Source organism: Piliocolobus tephrosceles, chromosome X, assembly GCF_002776525.5.
Source record: "Piliocolobus tephrosceles isolate RC106 chromosome X, ASM277652v3, whole genome shotgun sequence".
NCBI classification, from domain to species: domain Eukaryota; kingdom Metazoa; phylum Chordata; class Mammalia; order Primates; family Cercopithecidae; genus Piliocolobus; species Piliocolobus tephrosceles.
Genome location: NC_045455.1, coordinates 90,710,886 through 90,738,738, shown reverse-complemented (window position 1 = coordinate 90,738,738; position 27,853 = coordinate 90,710,886). Strand labels below are relative to the sequence as shown.

Here is a 27,853-nt window from a genome sequence, read left to right as displayed (position 1 = left end):
AGGGCTGGTTTTCCAGAGCCCCACTAAAACCACACCCAGCCACTCTTACCTTATGGCCTGACTCAGACCCATCTAAAATTATGTTCTACTTTCCTTGATCATCCTCGAAATCCATTCCCCAAACCACTTCACATCTACTAAGATGGCTATGATTTCTTTTTAATGGAAAATTCTAAATGTTGGTGAGGATGTAGAGAGACTGAAAGCCTCACACATTGACGATGAGAGGGAAAAATGATGCAGCCTCTGTTTAATGATTCCTCAACAAATTAAACATATGATTATGATAAGTCCCAGCAATTCCACTTCTAGTTCTATACTCCAAGGACTTGAAAGCAAGTACTTAAATAGGTACTTGTACATGAATATTCATAGCAACACTATTCATAACAGCCAAAAGGTGGAAATAACCCAAATGTTTATCAGCAGGGAAGTGGATAAACAAAATGTGATAGATATATGTAATAGAATATTATTCAGCCATGAAAAAGGAATGAAGTACTGACACATACTACAAATGGGTGAACCTCAAAAATATGCTGAGTGAAAGAAGCCACATATTGTACGATTCTGTTTATATGAAATATCTAGAATAGATAAATCCACGGAGATAGCAAATTGCATAGTACCATGAGTACCATGAGAGGGAGGGTTGGGGACTGACAGCCAAAAGGTACGGGTTTTCTTTTGGGCAAATAAAAATTTTGGAACTAGAGGTGTTGATTACATGACATTTTGAATGTTCTGTACTAAATACTACCGAATTGTACACTTAATAGTTAATTTTACCTTTTTAAAATTTCACTTTAATTTTTAAAAAATCTGGACTGGGCTTGGTGGCTCATGCCTGTAATTCCAGCACTTTGGGAGGTTGAGGTGGGCAGATCACTTGAGGTCAGGAGTTTGAGACCAGCCTGGGCAACATGGTGAAACTCTGTCTCTACTAAAAATACAAAAATTAGCCAGGTGTGGTGGCACACGTTTGTGGTTCCAGTTACTCCAGGGGCTGTGGCACAAGAATCGCTTGATCCCGGGAGGTGGAGGTTGCAGTGAGCCAGGATTGCGCCATTGCACTCCAGCCTGGGAGACAGAAAAAGACTCTGTCTCAAAAACATTCATTCCCACAGACCTTCTCCAGATTTTGTTTTTATACGTAATCAAATTCTTTTGGTTTGACTTTTGACCCTCTCCTAGGTGTCCGCTGAGATCTATACTAATTAAGAGTCCCCTGACATGGAAGGTAGAATCGGGAGGGCAATAAACTTTCTCCAGGAAGACAGGAAGAGCCACGTCAAGCCCCGGGAGTGACAGCTGCAGTTCAGCCCTCCAGGGCTACATGAGCAAGCCTGTGGCCAGCCACCCCACCCGCTACCTACAAAAGCACAGCCCTCCAGGGCTACCTGAGCAAGCCTGTGGCCAGCCACCCCACCCGCTACGTACAAAAGCAGCCACACAACTAAAGTGGGCTTCTTCCTAGGGAAACATCCTGCTGCTGTGAAGAGTCAGATTTTCATTTCATCTCACTAATCATGATTTCTTTATATTGCTTTTTTCTAGTTATAAAACTCATGTCTTTGATAAAAGCTTAGAAAATATCTAAAAATTTGAAGAAAATTAAACATCACTCAACATCTCACCACCCAGAGACAACCCAGAGATAATGTAACCACTGTTAACACTTGGGTGTAGAACCTAACCCAGCCTGAATCACCCCGATGCTGCTCACCCCAGGGGGTGCTGGTAAGCCAGCTCCATGAAGGAAAAGTCCTGGTCTGGAATATTTGCTGAGTTCTGGGAAGCAAATACTCCCACCATAGCTAATGTCAAGGTACTGACCTGAGGCCACTGGACATGGGGTTGGGGAGATGTGCCCTTCCTCCCACCACAGCTGCCCTCAGCCGTACCCCAGTCTCGCCCCACAACTGCCCCATCTTAGCTACCCACTCACAGCCAGTGTGGGGTCTCTCTCTCGCTCATCCCCACATACCCGTGTTCTGTCCATTCTGCCTTCAAAGTGTCCTTCATCCGTGGGCTCACTTCCGTTCACCCCGCCGCCATCTTTACTCCGGGTCACGTTATCCCGTCTACAACGTCCTTCCGGATGTTCTCTCCACTCCTGCCCCATCCACCCCGTAACAACCAGTGAGGGCTTCAAATAGACATTTTATGGCGCCACATTCCAACACATGTCACCTCCCAAGAGAGGCCTTTCTTGACGGCCCTCTCTCCAAACCTGGTTGGTTTCCTAAACAGCACTTAAAAATAAGGTCTTTGCTAACTTTTTTTTTTTCTTTTTTTGAGACGGAGTCTTGCTGTGTTGCCAGGCTGGAGTGCAATGGCGCGATTTTGGCTCACTGCAGCCTCCGCCTCCCGGCTTCAAGCAATTCTCCTGCCTCAGCCTCCTGAGTAGCTGGGACTACAGGTGTGCACCACCACGCCCCACTAATTTTTGTATTTTTAGTAGAAACGAGGTTTCACCATATTGGCCAGGATGGTCTCGATCTTCTGACCTTGTGATCTGCCTGCCTCGGCCTCCCAAAGTGCTGGGGTTACAGGCGTGAGCCACCACACCTGGCCGATAACTTTGTTTTCTTTGAGACAGAGTCTCGTTCTGTCACCCAGGCTGGAGTGTGGTGGCATGATCTCGGCTCACTGCAACCTCTACACCACCCCCTGCCCCGGGTTCAAGTGATTCTCCTTTCTCAGCCTCCTGAGTAGCTGAGACTACAGGTGTGCACCACCATGCCCTGCTAATTTTTGTATTTTTAGGAGAGATGGGGTTTCACCATGTTACCCAGGCTGGTCTCAAACTTCCGGGCTCAAGTGATCCAACTGTTTTGGCCTTCCAAAGTGTTGGGATTACAGACCTGAGCCACCACGCCCAGCCAGAAGTTGCATTCTTTTCTTTGTTAAGAGATCTGGTGTTGCTCTGTTGCCCAGAACAAGAATTATACATTCCATATACTATTATATATTTGACAAAATTGGGATCATACTATGTATAAACTTTTGTAATCTACTTTTAAATTTTACATTTTACTGTATGCTTTACTACATATCCTTATTTGTTTAAAGAATTTGATTTAATACCTGCATAATACTTCTAAGATATGTTGTGTTGTGACTCATTGAATCAGTTTCCTGATAATGAACATCTGGACTCTTCTGAGATTTCTTCTGCTATAATGACTTTTTGTTTTGTTTCCAATTATGTCATCTAAAGGCTTTTCTTCTCATTCTTACAGTAAGAGCCCAGTGGATATCTTGCAGATATTTAGAGTTGGCAGAGTGATCGAAACCACAGAGTTTTTGAGCAAACTTGGCAATGTGAGGCCCTTTTTGCATGGTTCTCCTGTACGAAACATCGTAGGAATCTTGTGTCGGTAAGAGTAGCCATCTTTATTTTTCAAAAATTTCAGCCTCACAAACGTAAAGTGTTTTACTTTTTTTTTTTCCCCCTACTTTTTTTCTATATTACATGGGTCTTTTCAGTTAAAATCAGCTAGCTTACTGCATTCTGGAGAGAATTGCACAGTTTATAATGAAGTGTGTGATGTAAATTACATATTTAGGGCTGGGCATGGTGGGTCACATCTGTAATCCTAGCACTTTGGGAGGCTGAGGCAAAAGGATCACTTGAGGCCAGGGGTTCAAGACCAACCTGGAAAACCAGCAAGACCTCATCTCTATTTTGAAAAATTACGTATTTATCATTTTAAAAATGTAGTACATAGATATGAATTGCTTCTTGCAGACTGCATCATAAGAAGAAAAGTGATTCTATATTCATGACTCTTCAGTGTGTATCTAATCTAGGGATAGCCCAATATTTAAAGAGAAGAGTCCAGAAATTAGAGTGCGCACCAGACAACATGAGCTGTTTATTTGAAACTTAACTCTAAGATTCTGTTTGCTTTGAATTACTACTTAATATTAGGGCTGAAACAAGTCACAGGAGCAGGAGAAAATATTATTAAATGTAGATCCATTAATTACTCAGAAGAAACTTAAAAAGAAACATACAAGATCTACCTGGGGAAAAAAAAGAAAAAACAAAAACCCATTAAACTGCTACTGAGGGACCCAAAAGACAACTTGCGTTAATCAGAAGGATGCCCGTTTTTCTTGGATTAATCTATAGATTTAGTGTTAACATGATAAAATTACCAATCAGATTTTTTTAAAGAAGTGAAAAGCTGATTCTACAACACGTATTTTTTTTAATTTTGAAATTACCAGAATAATTCTGGAAAGGAAGCATAATGAGGGTGACATTAATATTAAACACAAATGAACTAAAAAACACAGAAGATTTAGGATATGATACAAGTAGATCTTATCTCTGTGGGAGAAAGACAAGTTCTTCAATACTATCTGTGGAGATAAATGGGTAACCACAGGGAAAAAATATGAAGTTGGACTCTTACCTCATTTCTCATAATTAAACTCCAGATAGAGCAAATATTTAAATATTTAAAATTAAACCATAAAAGTATACTAAATGAAAAATGGGAGAATCTTTTAAAAATAATCTTTAAGTAGGTATGAACTTTTTAAGTAGGACCAAAACCCAAAAGCTGTTTTACGAAATTCATTTAATCTCCTAATATGAGATTCAAACAAGCCGGGCGCGGTGGCTCATGCCTGTAGTCCCAGCACTTTGGGAGGCCGAGGCGGGCGGATCACAAGGTTGGGAGATTGAGACCATCCTGGCTAACACGGTGAAACCCTGTCTTTACTAAAAATACCAAAAATTAGCCAGGTGTGGTGGCGGGCGCCTGTAGTCCCAACTACTCGGGAGGCTGAGGCAGGAGAATGTTGTGAACCTGGGAGGCGGAGCTTGCAGTGAGCTCAGATCGCACCACTGCGCTCCAGCCTGGACGACAGAGAGAGACTCCGTCTCAAAAAAAAAAAAAAAAAGAAATTCAAACAATAGATGTTTATATAATAAAAGGCGGAAATCTCCCTTTACTTGTGTTCCTAGAAACAACCATGGTTTCACCCTGATTGCAGAGTTCTCTGAATGCCAGAAGTTCAGTAGGATCTTGCCAAAGTTCTGAGCGAGGGAGAGAGGCAGTCAGCGTTGGGCTTACACCTTATCCTGCCCTTCTCTTTTCAGAGGGTTGCTTTTACCCAAAGTAGTGGAAGATCATGGTGTGCAAAGAACAGACGTCGGAAACCTTGGAAGTGGGATTTATTTCAGTGATTCGCTCAGGTATGTTCGATCCTAAATCACAGAATTGTTACTACTTGCTGTGTGTTTTCTTCTGTCTTTCCTTGGTGAGGGAGTTACTCAACCAAAACACAGATTTATCTATTATCTATGACCTCAATATGCCTGGAATACTATTTCATCTTCAACATCCTTGATAATGTTTAAATCTGCTTTTGGGTCAGACATGGTGGCTCACGCCTGTAATCCCAGCTCTTTGGGAGGCCAGGGCGGGAGGATCGCTTGAGACCAGGAGTTTAAAACCAGTCTAGGCAACATAGCGAGACCCGATCTCTACAAAAAATGTTAAAAATTAGGTGTGCATGGTGGCGCTAATAGAATCTATAGTTCTAGCTACTGGGAAGGCTGAGGCAGGAGGATCACTTGATTCCAGGAGTTCAAGGCTGGAATGAGCTATGATTATGCCACTGCAGTCCAGCGTGGGCAACACAGTCAGAAGAACTCCATGTACATCATCTGCCAACCTCATAATGGGTATTGTGACATCATTTCATGCAAGGAAACAGACTCAGGGAGGTCAGGGAGCTTGCCTAAGGTTGCAGAGCTAATTAAAGGGTGGAGACTGAGTTCAGGCCCAGGACAAAGGATAATGATCCAAGATATTTGAAAGAGTTCCTACAAATCAATAAGGAAAAGATAAGCAACCCTGTAAGCAGATGTGCAAAAGACTTGAATAGAAACTTAATAGCAAAGAAAACGAGCTGGGGCCAGGTGCAGTGGTTCATGCCTGTAATCCGTGCACTTTGGGAGGCCAAGACAGATAGATCAGTTGAGGCCAGGAGTTTGAGACCAGCCTGGCCAATGTGGCGAAACCCCATCTCTACTAAAAATACACAAATTGGCTGGGCGTGGTGGCATGCACCTGTAGTCCCAGCTACTCGAGAGGGTGGACTCTTGAGTATCAGGAGAATCATTTGAACCCAGGAGGCAGTGATTGCAGTGAGCCCAGATCACACCACTGCACTCCAGCCTGGGTGACAGAGCAAGACTCTTGTCTCAAAAAATGAGCTGAGTGCAGTGGCACACACCTGTAGTGCCAGCTACTGAGGAGTTTGAGGCAGAAAGATTGCTCAACTCCAGGAGTTTGAGATTAGCCTGGGCAACACAGCAAGACCCCATCTCTCAAAAAACTTTTTAAAATTAGCCAGGCATTGTGTCATACACCTGTAGTCCAAACTACTCAGGAAGCTGAGGCAGGAGGATTGCTTGAGCCCAGCAGTCCAAGGCCACAGTGAGATATGACTGAACCACTACCACCAGCGTGGGAGACAAAGTGAGACCCAATCTCTCAAAAAAAAAAAAGGAAAAAGAGAGCACTGTAATAACAGAACACTGGAAATCATGCCGACGTCCATCGACGGTGGAATGGATCCGTGCGTTTTGGTGGAGTCCCACATGAAGTCCTATCCTGCAGTTTAAACAAGTGGACTGTGGCTACACATGTCTAATGGATGAGCCTTAGGACCTTAGTGGAGCAAACGTTACTAGATGATTCTGTATACAGGCATACCTTGGAGACACTGAGGGTTTGATTGCACACTACTGCAATATAGCAAATATTGCAATAAAGTGAGTCGCACAGTTTTGGTTTCCCAATGAGTATAAAAGGTTTACACTCTAGTCTATTAAGTGTGCAACAGCATTGTGTTTTAAAAAAACGAATGTACATACCTTAATTTTAACATACTTTATTACTAAAAATGCTAATGATCATCTGAGCCTTCAGTGAGCCATTGTCTTTTTGCTGGTGGACGGTCTTGTCTCAGTGTCGATGACTGCTGACTGATGGATGAGGGTGGCAGTTGCTGAAAGTTGAGGTGGCTGTGGCAGTTTCTTTTTTCTTTTTTTTTTTTGAGACGGAGTCGCTCTCTGTCGCCCAGGCTGGAGTGCAGCAGCTGGATCTCAGCTCACTGCAAGCTCCGCCTCCCGGGTTCACGCCATTCTCCTGCCTCAGCCTCCCGAGTAGCTGGAACTACAGACGCCCGCCACCTCGCCCGGCTAGTTTTTTGTATTTTTAGTAGAGGCGGGGTTTCACCGTGTTAGCCAGGATGGTCTCGATCTCCTGACCTCATGATCCGCCCGTCTCGGCCTCCCAAAGTGCTGGGATTACAGGCTTGAGCCACCGCGCCCGGCCCGCAATTTCTTAAAACAAGACAACAATGAAGTTTGCTTCAGCAATCGACTCTTCCTTTCATGAAAGATTTCTCTGTAGTATGAGATGCTATTTGATAGCATTTACCTACCCTAGAACTTCCTTGAAAATTGGAGTCAGTTATCTCAAACACTGCTGCTGCTTTATCCACTGAGTTCATATAATATTCAGAATTCTTTGTTGTCAGTTCAACAGTGTTCACAACATCTTCACCAGGAATGGATTCCATCTCAAGAAACCACTTTCTTCACTCATTCATAAGAAGCAACTCCACATTCATTCAAGTTTGATCATGAAATTGCAGCAATTCAGTCCCATCTTCAGGCTCCAATTCTAATTCCAGTTCTGCTGCTTCTGCCATATCTCTAGTGACTTCCTCCACTGAAGTTTGAACCCCTCAAAGTCACCCAAGGTAGTTAGAATAAACTTCTTCCAAATCCCTGTTAACACTGATGTGCTGACCTCCTCTCATAACTCATCAAATAGTCTTAAGGGCAAGGAGAATAGCGAGTCCTTTTGAGAAGGTTTTCAATTTACTTTGTCCAGATCCATCGGAGGAATACTGTCTATGGCAGCTATGGCCTTACAAAATGTATTTTTTTCTTTTTAGAGTTGGGGTCTTGCTCCATTATTGCCCAGGTGAGAGTACAGTAAGATGTAAACATAGCTCCCAGGAACCTCAAACTGCCGGACTCAAGTGATCATCCTGCCTCAGACTCCTGGGATTACAGGCGTACCTGGCCAACATGTATTTCTTTTCTTTTCTTTTGAGATGGAGTTTGCTCTTGTTGCTCAGGCTGGAGTGCAATGGCATGATCTCAGCTCACTGCAACCTCTGCCTCCCGGGTTCAAGCGATTCTCCTGTCTCAGCCTCCTGAGTAGCTGGGATTACAGGTGCCTGCCACCACGCCTGGCTAATTTTTGTGTTTTTAGTAAAGACTGGGTTTCCTCATATTGGGCAGGCTGGTCTCAAACTCCTGACCTCAGGTGATCTGCCCACCTTGGCCTCCCAAAGTGCTGGGATTATAGGCGTGAGCCACTCCGCCCCGCCCAAAATGTATTTCTTAAATAATAAGACTTGAAAGCTGAAATCACTCCTTGATCCATGGCTGCAGAATGGAAATTGTGTTAGCAGGCATGAAAGCAGCAAGCTCCTTGTACCTCTCCATCAGAGCTCTTGGATGACTAGGCGCTTTGCCAGTGAGCAGTCGTATTTTGAAAAGAACCTTTTTTGTTGAGCAGTAGATTTCTATAATGGGCTTAAAATTCAGTAAACCGTTCTGTAAACAGATGTGCTGTCATCCAGGTTTTGTTGTTCCATGCATAGGGCACCGAAAGAGTAGATTTAGCACAGTTCTTAAGGGCCCTAGGATTTTTGGAATGGTAGGTGAGCCCTGGCTTCAGCTTATAGTCACCAGCTGCCTTAGCCCCTGACAAGAGTTATCCTGTCGTCTGCAGCTTTGAAGCCAGCCATTGACTCCTCTAGCTGTGGAAGTCCTAGATGGCATTTTCTTCCAGTAGAAGGCTGTTTTGTCTACATGGAAAATCTGTTGTTTAGTGAAGCCACCTGCATCACTGATCTTAGCTAGATCTTCTGGAGAACTTGCTGCAGCGTCTACATCGGCTTTGGCTGGTTCACCTTGCATTGTTATGTTATGGAGATGGCTTCTTTCCTTAAGCCTCAGACAACCTCTGCTAGCTTCAAGCCTTCCTTCTGTGGTTTCCTCGCCTCTCTGAGCCTCCATAGAATTGAACAGAGTTGGGGCCTTGCTCTGGATTAGGCTTTGGCTTAGGAGAATGCTGTGGCTGGTTTGATCTTCTATGCAGACCATTAGAATTTTCTTCGTATCGGCAATAAGGCTGTTTTGCTTTCTTGTCATTCCTATGTTCACTGGAGCAACACTTTTAATTTCCTTCAAAAATTGTTTCTTCACATTCACCACTTGGATAACTGTTTGCCACAAGAGGCCTAGCTTTCAGCCTGTCTTGGTTTTCAGCATGCCTTCCTCACCAAGCTTAATCATTTCTAGCTTTTGATTTAAAGTGAAAGATGTACAACCCTTTCTTTCACTTGAACACTTAGAGGCCACTGTAGGGTTATTATTAATTGGCCTAATTTCAATATTGTTGTGTCTCAGGGAATAGGGAGGCCAGAGAAGAAGGAGAGAGATGAGGAAACCACTGGTCATTGGAGTAGTCAGAATACACAAAACATTTACCAGGCTCGCCACCTTGTGTGGGCACAGTTCGTTGCACACAAAACAATTTCAATAGTAGCATCACAGATCATTGATCACATATCGCCATTACAACTAATAAAAATGAAAAGGTTTGAAACATTGAGAGAATTACCAAAACGAGACACAGAGACACAAAGGAAGCCCATGCTGGTAAAAAAAAAAAAAAAAAAAAAAAATTGGCACCAGTAGACCACGCTCAACAAGGTTGAGTTGCCACAAACCTTCAATTTGTTTTTTTTTTTTTTTAAAAAAGGAATATCTGCAAAGTGCAATAAAACAAGGTATGCCTGTATGTGCAAGGCTCAAAAACAAGCAGAAGTATACATTACACTGTTGAGAGACATAAATCTTTGCATTAATACTGTGAAAGAAAATAGGCCAGGCACAGTGGCTCGAGCCAGTAATCCTAACCCTTTGGGAGACCAAGGTGGAAGAATTGCTTGAGGCCAAGAGTTCAAGACCAGCCTGGGCAGCACAGTAAGACCCCATAGCTACAAAAATGTTTTTAAAAAGTAGCCAGGCACAGTGGTGCACACCAGTAGGCCCAGCCTCAGGAGACTGAGGTGGGAGAATTGCTTGAGGCCAGGAGGTTGAGGCTGCAGAGAGCTGTGATTGCGCCACTGCACTCTATGATTGCACCAGTGCAGCTTGGGTGAAAGCGTGGAAGACCCTGTCTCAAAACACACACACACACACACACACACACACACACACACTCACACAAAAGAGAAAACTGTTATAAAAAGGAACACAGTAAAACCTCTCCAACCTACCCAGGATCCCCTCTGTGGCTCCTTATGGAATAAATTCCACATGGGAAATAAAGAGAAAATAATATACACAAAAATCAAGATAGTGATCAAATGACTTCTGGGTGGGAGAAAAGGTGAGCTGTGAGGCAGCATAGAAGTTTTAGGGATGTTCTAGCTCTTAAGCTAAGTGGTAGCTATATGGATATTTATCTTATTAGTCTTTAAATATGTATATCATAAATGTGTTTTGCTATGCACAATATATCAAAGTAAAATTTTTTAGATGTGAATTGAGCCGAATAGCAGTGGATTGAGGAGGAAATGAGCCAGAAGAGACGGTCACTGGCCCCCCTCTGCCAGAACGTGGTGAGATAGGAAGGAATAGAGAGAGCTCCAGGGAGAAGTCCAGAGTGGGGTTTAATGAAAAGGAAGGAAGCATGCTTGTAAGTTGCAGGAAAAGAGCCTTCCAAAGGGGAAAGGGTTATAGAAGGAATGGGGGTGACTGATTTTTTTTTTTTCAGTGAGTGAAACAAAGAAGGGTCGTCTGGCCATAATTGAACTTAATCTTTAAGAAATAGAGATGCATCTCTAAAATGTTGTCCCCAAACGTGTGTCCTTGTCTGTGCTTCTAATAGCAAGAGTTGCCTTATTAAAGCTGCTGATTCCTGAAGAAAGATAAAACAGCGTTTCTCATTTGGATGTCATTTGAAATGTTTGTTTTTCCATTCAGGAGGCTTTGTGAGAGCTTGTCTTTCCCTTTGGCCAGTTCTTACTCACTTGGTACCCACAGTTCTTACTCCTTTCCGAGCTTTAGTGCAGATAATTAAATATACTTTTTCCTAATTAATAAGGTGGCGAGTTTTCTTTCTCTTTACCACCTTGGTGTTTATGATAGCAAAATGTGTATATTTTAGTAGCTAACAGAGATTTAGGAGAGTAGTGGAATTCATTTCCCTCTGGAAACAAAGGGCTTTGAGCACCACCTAGCACAACATAAGGGCAATATACAAGTTTGTCACATAGAAATGTGAAATAGGCCAGGCATGGTTGCTCATGCCTGTCACCCCAGCACTTTGGGAGGCTGAGGAGGGAGGCTCACTTGAGCCCAGGAGTTCAAGACCAGCCTGGGAAACATAGTCAGACCTCATCTTTGCAAAAAATTTTAAAAGTTAGCTAGGTGTGGTGCACATCTGTAGTCCCAGCTACTCAGGGGGCTGAGATAAGGAGGATCAGTTGAGCCCAGGAATTTGAGACTGCGGTGAGCTATGATCATGCCACTGCACTCTAGCCTGAGTAACAGCAAGATTCTGTCTAAAAAAAGAAGAAATTTTAAATAAATAAGTGCATAATAAAGTTCTAAATTGAGTCTTTGGAGATATTTCAATAACAGGAAAATTTAGAACAGTTTACCAGGAAAGTCTTTTCAATAATATTTCCTGTTTATGCAATAATATGTTATTAACAAGTCACTGTAAGCTATAAATATGTGTTTATTTCCTTTCGCATTCAGTACAAGTCTCAAGTACTCACACCCGGGAGAGACAGATGGCACCAGACTCCTGCTCATTTGTGACGTAGCCCTCGGGAAGTGTATGGACTTACACAAGAAGGACTTTTCCTTAACTGAAGCACCACCAGGCTACGACAGTGTGCATGGAGTTTCACAAACAGCCTCTGTCACCACAGACTTTGAGGTATTTTTTTTTTTTTTTTTTTTTTTTTTTTTTTTTTTTTTTTTGAGACGGAGTCTCGCTCTGTCGCCCGGGCTGGAGTGCAGTGGCCGGATCTCAGCTCACTGCAAGCTCCGCCTCCCGGGTTTTACGCCATTCTCCTGCCTCAGCCTCCCGAGTAGCTGGGACTACAGGCGCCCGCCACCTCGCCCGGCTAGATTTTTGTATTTTTTAGTAGAGACGGGGTTTCACCATGTTAGCCAGGATGGTCTCGATCTCCTGACCTCGTGATCCGCCCGTCTCGGCCTCCCAAAGTGCTGGGATTACAGGCTTGAGCCACCGCGCCCGGCCAACTTTGAGGTATTTTTATATTAAGGAACAAGCAAAGAGGGTCTTGAATGCTCTAAGAAGAGCCTCAGTGTTTTGCTCCTGTTTTCATTAAATATGCTTAAGTTTAAATAATTGTTAAATATTTACTGAATGAATTCAACATTTTCTAAATTAGCAAACATGCTTTTATGAAAACATCTGCCAATACAGATGTTGTTGCTATTGTTGTTAATCACCTACTGATTTCTGTTTGCTCTAGGATGATGAATTTGTTGTCTATAAAACCAATCAGGTTAAAATGAAATATATTATTAAATTTTCCATGCCTGGAGATCAAATAAAGGACTTTCATCCTAGTAATCGTACTGAATTAGAGGAGTACAGACCTGAGTTTGCAGATTTTTCAAAGGTTCAAGGTAGGACAATTTTCTTGAATGCTGTTTTATGTTATTATGTTTATAGACCTCAAATGTTATATTTTCAATGGAATGTATATTTGCATTTGTTATATCTGTGACCTCATCCCTAAGTATTTCATTTCCTTTCAGTCTCAAAATAGTTTCCCACAGATTTCTCTCAGTGTTAACATCAGTCAAACTCCTCTGCCTAATATCAAAATAAAGCACTTCCTTTTAAAATATATGTATTTCTTTTTTTTCTTTTCTTTTCTTTTTTTTGAGACAAAGTCTCACTCTGTCCCCCAGGCTGGAGTACAGTGTGTGATCAAAGCGCATTGCAGTCTCAAACTCCTGGGTTCAAATGATCCTCCTGACTCAAGCTCCCAAGTAGTTAAGACGACTCTCCATGACTTTTGTTTTTTTTTTTTTTTTAGAGACAAGGTCTCACTGTGTTGCCTAGGCTGGCCTGAAATTCCTGGCCTGAAGCGATCCTCCTGCCTTGGTATCCCAAAGTGCTGGGATTACAGATATGAGCCACCATGGTCAGCCTCATTTCCTTTTTTATCTTGCATACATAAAAACCAGGATGCTTGAGGAAGGTTAAGCGATTTCAAAATTCCATGTGACTTTATTAACACACTGAAGTTGAGCTTATTCTCTTCAGGAATAGCCAAGGCTAAAACCTGTGGAACCTTGCTAAGATGTCATGGTGCAGAACGTGTAATGGGGTGGGTAGAACAGACAGCAGAGCCGCTGTGGAGTCAGGAAGCCCGGGGTTTCAGTGTCGCCCTGCCGCCCTGCAGTCTTGAAACTGCATGACCTTTTGCACTCCACCTTCTCTCCTATGGGAAAGAGAGCAGTACCTGCACGACAGAATTGCTGTAAGGGTGGAAGGGGAAACCGGAGGCACTGAGTAAATTGTCATGCGTGGTGTCCATGTTAGCCGTAGCAGTGCCAGCATAAACAGGATACTCACTTCTCCGAGTATGAGCCCAAACAATTACGGTGTTAATTAGTAGGACTGTGACAACACAGTAACATTTTTGATGGTGCTCAAATTATTTGTTGTCAGAAACGCATGTGTGTTCAGAGGTGACTCCAGTTTTTTCTCTGGGAGTCATTAAGTGAAACATCTGGCAAGACACTATGTATTTTTATTTCCTAACCTCATCTGTATGTTGGTACCACTTTAGAATACGATGTGAACGTTTTTCAGTATGCGCCGTAGGAGTTGATTCAGTCTTCCTTGGACTGAAAATCTATGTTGTTTCATGCCATCCCAAAATGCTTGTGTGGCACCATAAATACTAGTGACTGAGCCCTTGCACACTACAAGCCAGGGAATGCTGACACCTGGATTCAGGCTTCAGCCACACTTGAGACAGTCTGAAGACCTCTGTGTATTTGTGTGTATGTTTAAATGCATGTCAAGTAATGCTATGTTTTCAATAGGACACCCCAAAGTCTCTACATTCAAAAGGCAGAAGAGCACATGCCTATAGTCCCAGATACTTGAGAGGCTGAGGCAGGAGGATTACTTGAGCATAAGAGTTCAAAACCAGCCTGGGCAACATAGTGAGACTCCCATCTCTACCAAAAAAAAAAAAAAGAAAAGAAGAAAAAAGGAATTTAAGTAGAAGGGTCTTTAAAAAAAAAAAAAAGGCAGGCCATGTATGGTGGCTCACACCCATAGTCCCAGCACTTTGGGAGGTCAAGGCAGGTAGATCCCTTGAGTCCAGGAGTTCGAGACCAGCCTGGGCAACATGGCTGAACCTCATCTCTATAAAACATACCAAAAATTTAGCTGGGCATAGTGGTGCATGCCTGTAGTCCCAGCTACTCAGGAGGCTGAGATGGGAGGATCACCAGAGCCGGAGAGGATGAGTCTGCTGTGAGCAGAGATTGTGCCACTGCACTCCCACCTGGGTAACAGAGTGAGACACTGTCTCAAAAAAAAAAGAAGGCGCCTCCCATTTTTCTAATGTGGGTTCACTTGCTTTTCAGAATTGGCTGTTGAAAATCATAAAATGCTATTTGTCCAATTTCCCTAAAATATAATGCATGAAGGCATGGAGAAGGAATAAAGATCAAGACAACAAACACAGACAGGGATGGTTTTGAAAGCTAAGGGTAACATTTTTAACGTTTAGATTACCAGTTACCAGATGCCAAAACTTACAGCAGCACCAAGGCTGGCCTCCAGGATGCGTCTGGAAACTTGGTTCCTCTGGAGGATGTCAACATCAAGGGGAGAATCATAGACACTGTAGCCCAGGTATGTTTTCTGTGGCTTTATGACACTTAAACTACATGGATGTAAACCATACATGAGAATTTGATTGCAGTTGCATGAGCTAAAGGGAATAGATAAATTCTAAAATTCATTTATTCAAAAGCTATTCACTGAGCACTCCGTGCCAGGGACTAGCTAGGCTCTGAGCATCCAGCAATGCACAATACCAGAGCTCTGCCCTTGTAGAGCACACACTGTGTGGGGGAATAGGCAGTCACCATGATGAAAGAGTGAAACACATGACACGTTAGTTGGTGACAGGGGCTGAAGAGAAAAATGAGAGCAGGAGGGGATAGGAGCTGTGAAAGATGGGGCCTTTGATCCCGTAAACAGAATGGCTGAGGAGGCCTCCCTGAGAAGGTGACACCTGCATACAGACCTGAAGGAAGTGGGGGCTAAACCGTGTGGACATCGGAGGATGCTTATTCCAGGCAGCGGCAACATCACATGCCAAGGCTCTGAGGTGGGAAGGAGGCGGATCTGGTCCAGGCATGCCAAGGAGACACACTGTGGCTGCAGTGGGGTGGAAAGGGGAGAGTGCATGAGGACTGAGTCAGAGAGGTGAGGGGCTCTCACATCAGCACACAGGTCATGCTGTCTTTGTGAGTGAAATGGAAGCTTCTAGATGTTTGGCAGAGGAATGACATGAACAGACCTGTTTTAACTGGCTCACTCTGGCCACCATGTTGGGAACAGTAGGAAGAGGACCAGTGGGAGAAATGTTAGGTCATGTTCCCTGGAAAGCAGACTCTGGATGGAATTTGTTTTCAGGAAGCCTGTGGGACTGTGCCTGCGGGAGCTGCACCTCTGAGGGAGTGAGGGAGGCAGGATGTGGCCAAGGAGACAACAGAGTCCTTAGATGATCCTGGGGGAAGCTCTGGGCCAGAGTGGTCCTTGAGAGAAGGTCTGAATCAAGGCAAGAGGGCCAGGCTTTGTAGCCCCACTGGGGCCAGTCCTGGTATATGGGCTGCTCCAGGGAGGGGTCAGAACCTTGGCTAAGGCAGTTTGTCTTTGGCTGAGGATGGTTTCTGGGGAGGCGCCCCACAGGTGACACTCCTAGCAGTCTCAGTCCTGAAGGGGACACAGCGGGTGCAACGTCACATCACGTAGAGGAGATGATTGATTGACACAATTCAGTTAAGGGACCTGGTGATGTGGAGAATAATGTGTGCAGTGGGGGTGTAGGAAGTGATGGAGTCTGCCAAGGCCTGAGGGCAGAGCCAGTCAGATTTGCTGATAGGGACGGGACACGAGAGAAAGACAGTGGCCCAGGATGACAGCAGTGTGTTTGCCCTGAATAACTAGAAGGATCATATTTGCATTTACTAGAATGGGCAAAGTCACAGGAGGGCAGGTTGGGGGCCAGCCGGAGTTTATCTTTGGCCAAGCGGGTCTTGTGACTACATAGGACCAGGGAGGAGACCCAAGCTGAACTTACAAGTGGGGAGTCAGCAGCATTCAGGTAGTGTTTAAAGTCATGAGCCCAGATTAAACACCCAGAGAATCCGTAGAGAACAGAGGCCAACATGGAGACGTAGGGGAGGAGGCTGAGTCAGCCACGGAGACCAGGAGAGAGCAGCTGTGGAGACACACGAGGGCAGCTGAACAGGGAGAGGAGGAAAGGCTGCTGGTGGGTCTCATGAATAACAACCAGCCCTGACCATTGGATTCAGCAATGAGACCATTGGATTTAGCAATGAGATTGTTTGCCTTTTGATGGTGTGGTGGGGGTGAAAGGCTGATCAGAGTAAGTTCAAGACAGAATGGGAGGAAGAATTGGGAGACATAGGAGAGAAGATGAGATAGCAGCTGAAGAGGAGTGGGGGTTGAAGACGCCAGAAACAACACCATACGTGGGAGTCAGTGCAGGAGGGAAGCCTGGTGATCTGGGTGAAGGGAATTGCTGGAACTGCTTCCTTCTCTACATCCTTCTCTATGTTTTATTGTATAAATAGGAAATATTGTTGAAAAGACTTCCCTGGTAAACCGTTCTGAATTTTACTTTTATCAAAATATCTCTGAAGACTCAATTTAGAACTTTATTATGCCCTTATTTATTTAACATTTCTATGTAATAAACATGTATATTGCCCTTATGTTGTGCCAGGCAGTGATCAAAGCACTTTCTTCCCAGAGAGAGATGAATTCTACTGTTCTCCCAAATCTTTGTTAGCTACTAAAATATAAACATTTTGCTATCATAAATAGCAGAGTGGTGGCCGGGTGCGGTAGTTCATGTCTGTGATCCCAGGACGTTGGGAGGGAGGCCGAGGCAGGAGGATTGCTTCAGCTCAGGAGTTCCAGACCAGTCTGGGGAACATGGAGAAACCCCATCTCTACAAAAATTGGCTGAGCACAGTGGTGTACACCTGTAGCCCCATCTACTTGGGAGGTTGAGATGGGAGGATGACTTGCCATTACTAGAACGGGCAAAGTCATAGGAGGGCGGGTTGGAGGAGGCAGAGGTTGCAATGAGCCAAGATCGCACCACTGCACTCCAACCTGGGTGATAGAGGGAGACCCTGTCTCAAAACAACCAATCAACCAAAAAAACCAGGTTGTTGAAAGAGAAGGAACAAACCCTACCTTATTAAATTACCTGCACTAAAGCTCACAAAGAGCATTAAATACCAAGTGAGTAAGAACTGGTCAAAGCAAAAAGACAAGCATCGCAGGAGGGTTATTTAATGCAGGTGCTGGGGCCACAGCCAGGAGCTCACAGCAGGATCACCATCCACAGTCACAGGATGGGAGGCAGCGCCAGGGGTGCCAGGTGGCCAGATGCAGTGGTAGAGCTTGGCAAGTTTTCAGTTTTCTAAAATTGAATTGGTTTGCTAAGATTTGGCCTCGTCATCGGCTTTTGACACTGAAGATTGTATTGAACAACCATAAAGGCCTTTTAGGAGATTGAGAACATTCTAGTACAGTGCCGTGGTGTTCTGATCCTTGTAGAGGGAAATTAGTTCCATTTTAGTGACCACCTTAAACTGGGGAGACGGGGTGTCGGGTGAGAAGGGCAGTTTGGATATAGCTGACCTCCACCCCTGGGCCCGCTCTGACCCATACGTACATCCTCAAGGCAGCTCAGAGCAACATCATAGACTTTGAAAAGACCCAGCTGTGGGTTCGTGGGACATGTTCTATTTCTGCCAATCCCTTTGGCACCACTTAGGATCGGTAAACATAATGGTTATCACGTCCTGAGAGTCAGGCCCTCAGCCGAGTTTTCCACATGCAGTACTTAATTCTCTCGGACTCCATGAGCCAAGTGCTATAATTATGCCCATTGTTTGGATGAAGAAGCTGAGGCCCAGGGACAAACAATACGATAAAGCCCAAATTTGAACTCAGATCATTCTGATTCCAGCGTCCGGGTTCTTAACCAGTACCCCGTAGTGCAGCGTGGTAGATCATACAAAGCAAAGGGTCTGGAGTTCGTAAGGCTTAGCTTTGAATTCCTGCTTATTCTTTCTAGTGCTGTGAGTTTGGGAAAGTTACTTCTTTGCCTCGTTTTCCTAATGTGTAAAATGGAAATAATAATACCTGCCCATCAGTGTTGTGGCTATTGGATCTAATAAATATAAAGGACTTAGGGCATTGTTTTTACATGCAAAACAAAGTATGACTAGGTTACATGGAGAGGCATGTGTGCTCCATGCCTTATTTGGGATTAGATGACTTGTACCATTTATTTCAAACCCAAAGAGGCCTGTTCCCTGGGGAAGTTTGCCACAAAATACCTCTCTATTTAGCAGTGAATTTCTCACTCATTTTATGATGAAACAGCCAGACTGTAGACTGAGCTTGAGTATCCAAGCAGAGGCTGGGCTGTAGATTCTTATTTGTGCATGGCACATACATTTTGACCCTTCTTGGAATAAATTAATAATGTTAAGCTTAGTTACATAATGGGTTTATCTAAGGGAAGAAAATTAAGATGTCAAAATGTGTCACATTATATTAGTTTCTGTTCTAAGGCCAGGTAAAAATACTTTTATTATCGTTATCTAAAATCACTGACCTTTGTGAGTGCCTAGCCACACAGTGTGACATACAAAGAGGGTGCAGCTGACACAGGCCTGATGTTTGGGGACTCGTGCACAAAGGCAGGTCTAACTAGAACAGGCAGGACAGCTACTGCGAATGAAGAAACATCAGTCTCCACCAAGTACAATTAGATAGTGATCCTGACTATCAGACTCAGGGCAAGCATACGTGCCTTTGAGGGTTTGGTGAAACTGGGGAAATCCAAGAGAGGGCGAGAAGGAGTTCCACGCACAGTCAAGGGGACAGTGTCTGACATCCTCCCAGTCAGTGCTAGGTGGGCCCCAGTCCTGGTGCCTCCCCGCCAGGCACACTCTAACCATTCATTGCATGCAGCGTAGCCCAGATCACTGGGAAACTCCAGGACACACCTTTGCCTCATCTTGGGTGGCTGGCCAGACCGGGATTCCAGAAATCCTACCCACTGGCCAGCGAGGTGTTCGTTTGCAGGATGGCAGGAGATTCTGTCTGCAGGAGGGTGCTGACTTGCTGATTTGGGGAGACTCAAATTGGTTATATTAACAAGGACTCCTTGAACAATTTTGCCTGGCACCCTACACACCCTAGGGGCAGCCCAGCTTGCAGCAAATCCAGGTGTGGACAATGTTTTCAAATAAGTTAGATTTTCTTTTAGTTTTTCATTTTTGTCTCTTCCCTGGATTATTGATTAGAGATCATTAAATATTTTTGCCTTATTTTTGTCACATGTTTAAAATCTTACTGTTTCTTAATTTTCTGACTTTTTTCTTAATTTTCAAATATTTAAAGACTCCCGCCTTTTCCTGAGTGAAGGAGTGATGAAAACAGTCTGTTGGAAAGATTAACTAGATAATACAGACAACAGAGAGGAGTGGAGAAGACTTGATTCTGGAAGAACCAAGGCACAGAGAGATGAGGAGCTAGATGAGGGCTGTGTGGAGAAGGGGAGAGCCACAGAGAGGTCCCCAGGAGGAAATGCCAAGTCCTGAGAGCCGATAGGATAGAAGGACTATTCTGGAATCGTTTCCAGCCAACATGGCACTAAGGAGGCATCAAAGCCCACAACGCGAAAGGGGCAATTTTCCAGCCGTCTTAACAAGAGCTATATTGCCTCTGCTAAGTCAGTGTTGGTAAGACACACTTCAGGTGGCTTCTGTTCCAGTCGGACATGTACGAACCACCTAACCGTGGGACTGGTGCCTTTTGTCACATGACACTGGCTCTCCATTGCAGAAGTGAAGCGAGGGTTGGGAATTTGAGGGACGTGATACAAATTCAAGGAAATTCAAATAAATATGCAAAATCATTTTCATTCGTCCTTGTTCCTGCACATGTAGTCCATGTGGTCTCATCAGATGTATGGCTTTTTTTCTTCTTCAGGTCATTGTTTTTCAGACATACACAAATAAAAGTCATGTACCCATTGAGGCAAAATACATCTTTCCTTTGGATGACAAGGCCGCTGTGTGTGGCTTCGAAGCCTTCATCAATGGGAAGCACATAGTTGGAGAGGTAAGGCGAGAAGATGCATCGTGCCCGCTGTCTGCTTTCAAAGTCAGCTTCCATTTCCCAGAATCTTTGTTTTCGGAGTCCCCGTGGCTATAAGCTTGAGAAGCAGCCTTATCATAAAACAAGAATATTCTTTGAAGAACCAATTCTTGCACAGTGAGCCTCCCTCAAACATCCCTTCCTGATGAAGGGTTTCTACCCCTGTCTGTCCAGTGTTTGTCGTCAGTGTCTTGCACATTCTTTGCCTTGGCACTGTAAGAGTGATTTCAGCATGAAAAGTTTAACAGGGCTGGGTGCAGTGGCTCATGCCTGTAATCCCAACACCTTGGGAGACTGAGGCAGGCAGATCACTTGAGGTCAGGGATTCGAGCTGAAATGAAAGCTATTATAATTTTCTAAAAAAAATAAAGAAACAACAGTTGATTAATTCTTTGTTTATTGTAAGGATTAGTGCACCGTTACAATTATCAACTACAATTTCCCAAATTTAAAGTAGTTATGTTTTATTGCGCATAAACTCCCAACCAAAAAAAAATTTTTTCACTATTGATTCTGAAATATTTTGATCACAACTGAAAGAGACTTCTCTTTAGTTGGCCTTTCCTGGTTCAGGTTCTCATCAGATAAGTACATTTCGATGATCACTTTATTTAACTTTCCATTCACCTTAGACTCAGTTTTTAGTTTTTGCCTGAGTTTTAATAAACATTGATGTTGTTTTCTTCGTGAAAGTCTGAAGTCACTCTTCATGTAAGGAATGATTTAAAAATCATCTTTTCCAGATTAAAGAGAAGGAAGAAGCCCAGCGAGAGTACCGAGAAGCCGTGACCCAGGGCCATGGCGCTTACCTGATGAGTCAGGATGCTCCGGTATGGCTTGGTGTGCATGCCATGTGCATACAGGAAAGGGAAAGAGACTTAGAGCAGGATTTGAAATATGAAATTCACGCTAGAGGCTGAGATACTTTACACTGCTGTAGGCCCCAGAGTTTCACTTGCTCTAAGTAAGGGGAAGCCACGCCAGTCAGACCCATTTGACTTAACTGAACCAAGGAGGAAACGGCGCCAGTAGTTCCAGACAAACAGGAAGAGCTAGGCCTGTCATTGGGAACCGAGTTTTCCAGAAGGAATGACAGAAAACGATAACATTTGAGGTATATAACTTTCATCTTCTGATAAGAGTGTGATACATTGGCCGGGCGCAATGGCTCACGCCTTAATCCCAGCACTCAGGGAGGCCGAGGCGGGCAGATCACCTGAGGGCAGGAATTTGAAACCAGCCTGGCCAACTTGGTGAAACTCCATCTTACTAAAAATATAAAAATTAGCTGGGCCTGGTGGCAGGCACCTGTAGTCCCAGCTACTGGAGAGGCTGTAGCAGGAGAATTGCTGGAACCCGCAGGGCGGAGGTTGCAGTGAGCCAAAATTGCACCATTGCACGCCAGCCTGGGCGACAAGAGCAAAACTCTGCCTCAAAAAAAGAAAAGAAGGGTGTGATATATTTACAGTTTTCCTGGAAGCAAGCTCACCCAGCAGATGGTCCAATCATAAAGCAGGGAGGCATTTCTGCCGGGTCCTGCTTGGGCCCAGTTCCTGTGCTTTTAGGTGATTGGCTTTAGCAGGGACGTGACCTGGACAGCGTGGAAGCGGGAACAGCTGGCAGGTCGACTGGACTACTTTCCTTCAATATCAGGTGTTTTCACGAGGCCTCTGGCAGGTGCTAGATTGCGTGTAGTCAGTGTCTAACTCTAGTGCAGGTATTTTAGTTGTTTTTGCAGATGGGGCCATATGTTTGAGTATCGCCTCTGAGGGTGACACATGGCCATCGTGTTTTGAAAATGGAATGTTTGCTGGGGCTGGGGCACATTCAAGATTAATATAGATCTAAGGGATAAATTATTGGTCTTGAGATCTGAGATATCCACTTGCAGGATGGGAATGGCAGTGAAGAGGTGATTATTGGACAGTTAACAGTGCTAGCTCTATGTGTGGCCAAACTGTGTGTATAGAAGCCCAGGGTTCATTTGAGAGGCTGCCACTTAATGTTATCAGGTTGTCCTCCTATGTGAGTTGGTAAATGTTTCCTCCTAAATACTTACATGTTTCCCTAGGAATATGTTCCATAAGAAAGCAGTCTTCACAAGAGATACTACCTGTGGGTAAAGTCCGATCAGAACTATTGCTAACCCAAGCCTTCAGGTCTCCCAGAATGTGTTTGACATCTTGTGACTATAATGTTCTCATACCATAATACATGGTATTCATGTGTTGTTATATAAATACCATATATGCCAGGTGCATAACAGTACCATGTGTTGTTATATAAATACCTGTAATCCCAGCACTTTGGGAGGCCAAGGCGGGAGGATCACTTGAGCCCAGGAGTTTGAGGCTGCAGTGAGCTGCGATAACACCACTACACACCAACCTGGGCAACAGAGCAAGATCCTGTCTCTAAACAAACAAACGAGTCTTAGCTTAGGAATCCCTCCGTCTAAGCTTTTCCTGCCTTCCCCCAGGAAAGACCCCTGGTTTCATTTTCCCATGGCCATCTGTACATATTTGTCTTATAACTCTTAATATACTGTTTGTAAAGATAGAGGTCTAGCTTGTAATCCCCAGTATTTAAGTGTGGAAGTAACAGAAAAGGATACTTAATGGTAAAATAAAGAGAAATTTGTGGTGCCGAAACCAAGGATGAAGACAGTGCCCGCCTAGGACGACTTGTGTCCTCCTCATTGCCAGATTAAATGGCAATGCGTCCAAGACTTCAATTTATATGACCATTTGATGATTTTCTCCTTTTCAAAACATCTAGACTGACTTGTCACCATAACCCTATACTATTTAGATAGCATACTGTTGAATTTTGCTGCTTTATCCAATCTGACAGTTTCTGCACTTTGTATTGTTTAGATCATTTTTATTTAATACAATTACTAATCTGTTCGGATTTATATCTATGATCTTGCTAGTTGTTTTCTATTTGTACCATTTGTTCTTTGTTCCTTTCCCTCTCTTTTCCTGCTTTCTCTTATATTGTTTTTTAAATGATTCCATTGTATCTCCATTATTGGCTTATTAATTCTATCTTTTATTTATTTATTTATTTATTTTTTGAGACAGAGTCTCACTCTCAACCAGGCTGGAGTGCAGTGGCGTGATTTTGGCTCACTGCAACCTCTGCCTCCCAGTTTTAGCGATTCTCCTGCCCCAGCCTCCCAAGTAGCTGGGACTACAGGCACACACCACGACACCCAGCTAATTTTTGTATGTTTAGTAGAGATAGGATTTCACCATGTTGGCCAGGCTGGTCTCAAACCCCTAACCTCAAGTGATCCTCCTGCCTCTGCCTCCCAAAGTGCTGGGATTACAGACGTGAGCCACAGCGCCCGGCCAGTTACATCTCTCTTAAAAAGTTTTGATTGTTGGCCAGGTGTGGTTGCTCATGCCTGTAATCCCAACACTTTGGGAGGCTGAGATAGATGGATCACTTGAGCCCAGGAGTTCAAGACCAGCTTGGGTGACATGGTGAAACCCCAAATCTGCAAAAAATACAAAAATTAGCTGGGTGTGGTGATGCATGCCTGTAGTCCCAGCTACTTAAGGGGCTGAGGTGGGAGGATTACTTGAGCCCCAGAAGTCGAGGCCGCAATGAGCCATAATGGCACCACTGCACAGCCTGGGCAACAAAGTGAGACCCTGTTCCAAAAAATAAAAAAATTAAAGTTTTGATTGTTGCTCTAAAGCCACATGTTAAATAAATGTTAAATATGGTAGCCACTTATTATATGTGGATATTTACATTTAAGTATAAAATGTTTCATGTGGCCACTGGCTATCTTATTACTTAGTGCATAGATAGAACATTTTTATCATCATAGAAAGTTACATTGGTCAGCACTGCTTTAGGGTTTACTACTATATACATCTTTAACTTACCACATACAGCCTACAATATTATACTACTACACACATAAGAACCTTACAACCAGAATACATTACATTACAACCAGTATACGTTCATTTCTTTTTTCCTATATCCTTTGTGATATTGTCATCATGTATTTTATTTCTTCATATATTGTAAATCCTACAATGTGTTGTTATATATTCAACTATTCTTTTTTTTTTAAGTTGTGGGATACATGTGCAGGACATGCAGGTTTGTTACATAGGTAAACGTATGCCATGGAGGTTTGCTGCACCTGTGAACCCCTCACTGAGGTATTAAGCCCCACATGCATTAGCTGTTTATCCTGATGCTCTCCCTCCCCCAGCCCCCCAACAAGCCCCAGTGTGTATTGTTCCCCTCTCTGTGTCCGTGTGTTCTCATTGTTCAGCTCCCACTTATAAGTAAGAACATCCTGCGTTTAGTTTCCTGTTCCTGTGTTAGTTTGTGAGGATAATGGCTTCCAGTTTCATCCATGTTCCTGCAAAGGACATGGTCTCATTCCTTTTTATGGCTGCATGGTATTCCATGGTTCATAGCTACCACATTTTCTTTGTCCAGTCTATCATTGAAGGGCATTTGGGTTGATTCCATGTCTTTGCTTTTGTGAATAGTGCTGCAACAAATATACACGTGCGTGTATCTTTATAATGGAATGATTTATATTCCTCTGGGTATATACCCATTAGTAATGGGATTGGTGGGTCAAATGGTATTTCTGGTTCTAGGTCTTTGAGGAAGACCACACTCTCTTCCACAATGGTTGAACTAATTTACATTCCTACCAACAGACTAAAAGCATTCCTGTTTCTCCACAGCCTTGCCAGCATCTGTTGTTTCTTGATTTTTTAACAATTGCCATTCTGCCTGTCATGAGATGGTATCTCATTGTGGTTTTGATTTGCAGTTCTCTAATGATCAGTGATGTTGAGTTTTTTTTCTTACTTTTTTTGGCCACATAAATGTGTTCTTTTGAGAAGTGTCTGTTCATGTCCTTTGCCCACTTTTTAATAGTTTTTTTTTCTTGTAAATTTGTTTAAGTTCCTTGTAGATTCTGGATATTAGACCTTTGTCAGATGGATAGATTGCAAAAATTTTCTCTCATTCTGTAGGTTGTCTGGTCACTCTGATGATAGTTTGTTTTGCTGTGCAGAAGCTCTTCAGTTTAATTAGATCCCATTTGTCAATTTTTTGCTTTTGCTACAATTGCTTTTGATGTTTTCCTCATAAAATCTTTGACCCTGCCTATGTCCTGATTGGTATTGCCTAGATTTTCTTCTAGAATTTTTAGAGTTTTGGTTTTATATTTAAGTCTTTAATCCATGTTGAATTATTTTTTGTGTAAGTTTAAGGAAGGGGTCCAGTTTTAATTTTCTGCATATGGCTAGCCAGTTTTCCCAGCACCATTCATTAAATAGGGAATCCTTTCCCCATTGCTTGTTTTTGTCAGGTTTGTTGAAGATCAGACAGTTGTAGATGTGTGGTGTTACTTCTGAGATCTCTATTCTGTTCCATTGGTCTATGTGTCTATTTTTGTGCTGGTACCATACTGTTTTGTTCACTGTAGCCTTAGAGTATAGTGTGAAGTCTGGTAGTGTGATGCCTCCAGCTTTGTTCTTTTTGCTTAGGATTGTCTTGGCTATACAGGCTCTTTTTTGGTTCCATGTGAATTTTAACCTAGTGTTTTCTAATTCTGTGAAGAATGTCAATGGTAGTTTAATGGGAGTAGCATTGAAGCTATACATTACTTTGGGCAGTATGGGCATTTTCATGGTGTTTATTCTTCCTATCCATGAGCATGGATGTTTTTCCATTTGTTTGTGTCCTCTCTGATTGCCTTGAGCAGTGGTTTGTAGTTCTCCTTGAAGACGTCCTTCACTTCCCTTGTTAGCTGTATTCCTATGTGTTTTATTCTCTTTGTAGCAATTGTGAATGGGAGCTCATTCATGATTTGCTTCTCTGCTTGTCTGTTGTTGGTGTATAGGAATGCTTGTGACTTTTGCACATTGGTTTTGTATCCTGAGATTTTGCTGAAGTTGCTTATCAGCTTAAGAAGCTTTTGGGCTGAGACAGTGGGGTTTTCCAGATATGCGATCTTGTCATCTGCAAACAGAGGTAGTTTGACTTCCTCTCTTCCTATGTGAATAATCTTTATTTTCTTTATCTTGCCTGATTGCCCTGGCCAGAACTTTGAATACTATATTGAATAGGAGTGGTGAGAGAAGGCATCCTTGTGTTGTGCTGGTTTTCAAGGGGAATGCTTCCAGCTTTTGACCAGTCAGTGTGATATTGGCTGTGGGTTTGCCATTAATGGCTCTTATTCTTTTGAGATATGTTCCATGAATACCTAGTTAACTGAGAGTTTTTAACATAAAGGGATGTCGAATTGTACAAAGACCTTTTCTGTGTGTAGTTAGGTAATCATGTGGCTTTTGTCTTTAGTTCTGTTTATGTGATGATCAACTATATTTTAAAGCAATTAAAAATAAGGGGAAATGTCTCTACATTTATCCTCATTTTACCGTTTCTGGTGCTCTTCATTTCTTTGTACAGATACAAAGAAATCTTCCTTCTGTTCGAAGAGTTTTCTTTATTTTCTTTTTCTAGTGCAAGTGTGCTAGCGAGGAGTGCGTTCCTCTTTTATCTCATAAAATCTTTCACCTTCATTTTTGAAAATTTTTTTTTGCTGAGTATGGGATTCTAGGTGACAGTTTGTTTTCCTTTCAGCATTTTAAATATGTTGCTTTATTGTCTTCTGGCTTATATGGTTTCTGACCAGAAGTCAGCTCTAATTCTTGTGTTGTTCTTCTATATGTGAAGGTATCTTTTTTCTCAAGCTATCTTCAATATTCTCTTTATCTTTGGTTTTCAGTGGTTTGACTATGATGTACATATGTTATTTTTTAAATGTATTGCTTATTTTGCTTGGATTTCTCTGAGTTTGGATTGTCTCACATTCATTTTGGGACAGTCTTGACCCTTATCTATTGAAATATTTCTTCTCCCTCATTCTCTCTGTCTCTTTCTCCTTCTGAGACTTCAATACATATATGTTAGACCATATTTGATATTGCACCACAGCTTTTGGAGCTCTGTGTTTTCACTTTTATTTCTTGTTGCATTTTATTTTGGATAATTTCTATTGACCTAGCTTCAAGTTCATTCATTCTTTTCTCAGCTATTGTCAGCTGATAGGCTTGTCAAATCCTTCAACTTTGATAGTGTATTTGTTTTTAGCCAGAAACAGAACTGCAATCCCACTCTATTAGGTGGCAGTCTCTCAAATGAACCTCAGGTGTTTA

The 27,853-nt window shown here is 43.0% G+C and overlaps 1 protein-coding gene across 3 annotated transcripts in view; it reads left to right on the top strand.

Moving 5' to 3' along the window:
- The window catches only part of PARP4 (poly(ADP-ribose) polymerase family member 4), a 97,865-nt gene that overhangs the window by 23,331 nt on the left and 46,681 nt on the right, over window positions 1-27,853 (top strand). For all 3 annotated transcript variants that reach the window (XM_023190322.3, XM_023190321.3, XM_023190323.3), the window contains 7 exons: window positions 3,246-3,383; window positions 5,120-5,215; window positions 11,888-12,071; window positions 12,637-12,793; window positions 14,926-15,050; window positions 20,472-20,603; window positions 21,383-21,469. In XM_023190322.3, the coding sequence (XP_023046090.2) occupies window positions 3,246-3,383; window positions 5,120-5,215; window positions 11,888-12,071; window positions 12,637-12,793; window positions 14,926-15,050; window positions 20,472-20,603; window positions 21,383-21,469 (919 nt within the window). The remainder of the gene's footprint in view (window positions 1-3,245; window positions 3,384-5,119; window positions 5,216-11,887; window positions 12,072-12,636; window positions 12,794-14,925; window positions 15,051-20,471; window positions 20,604-21,382; window positions 21,470-27,853) is intronic.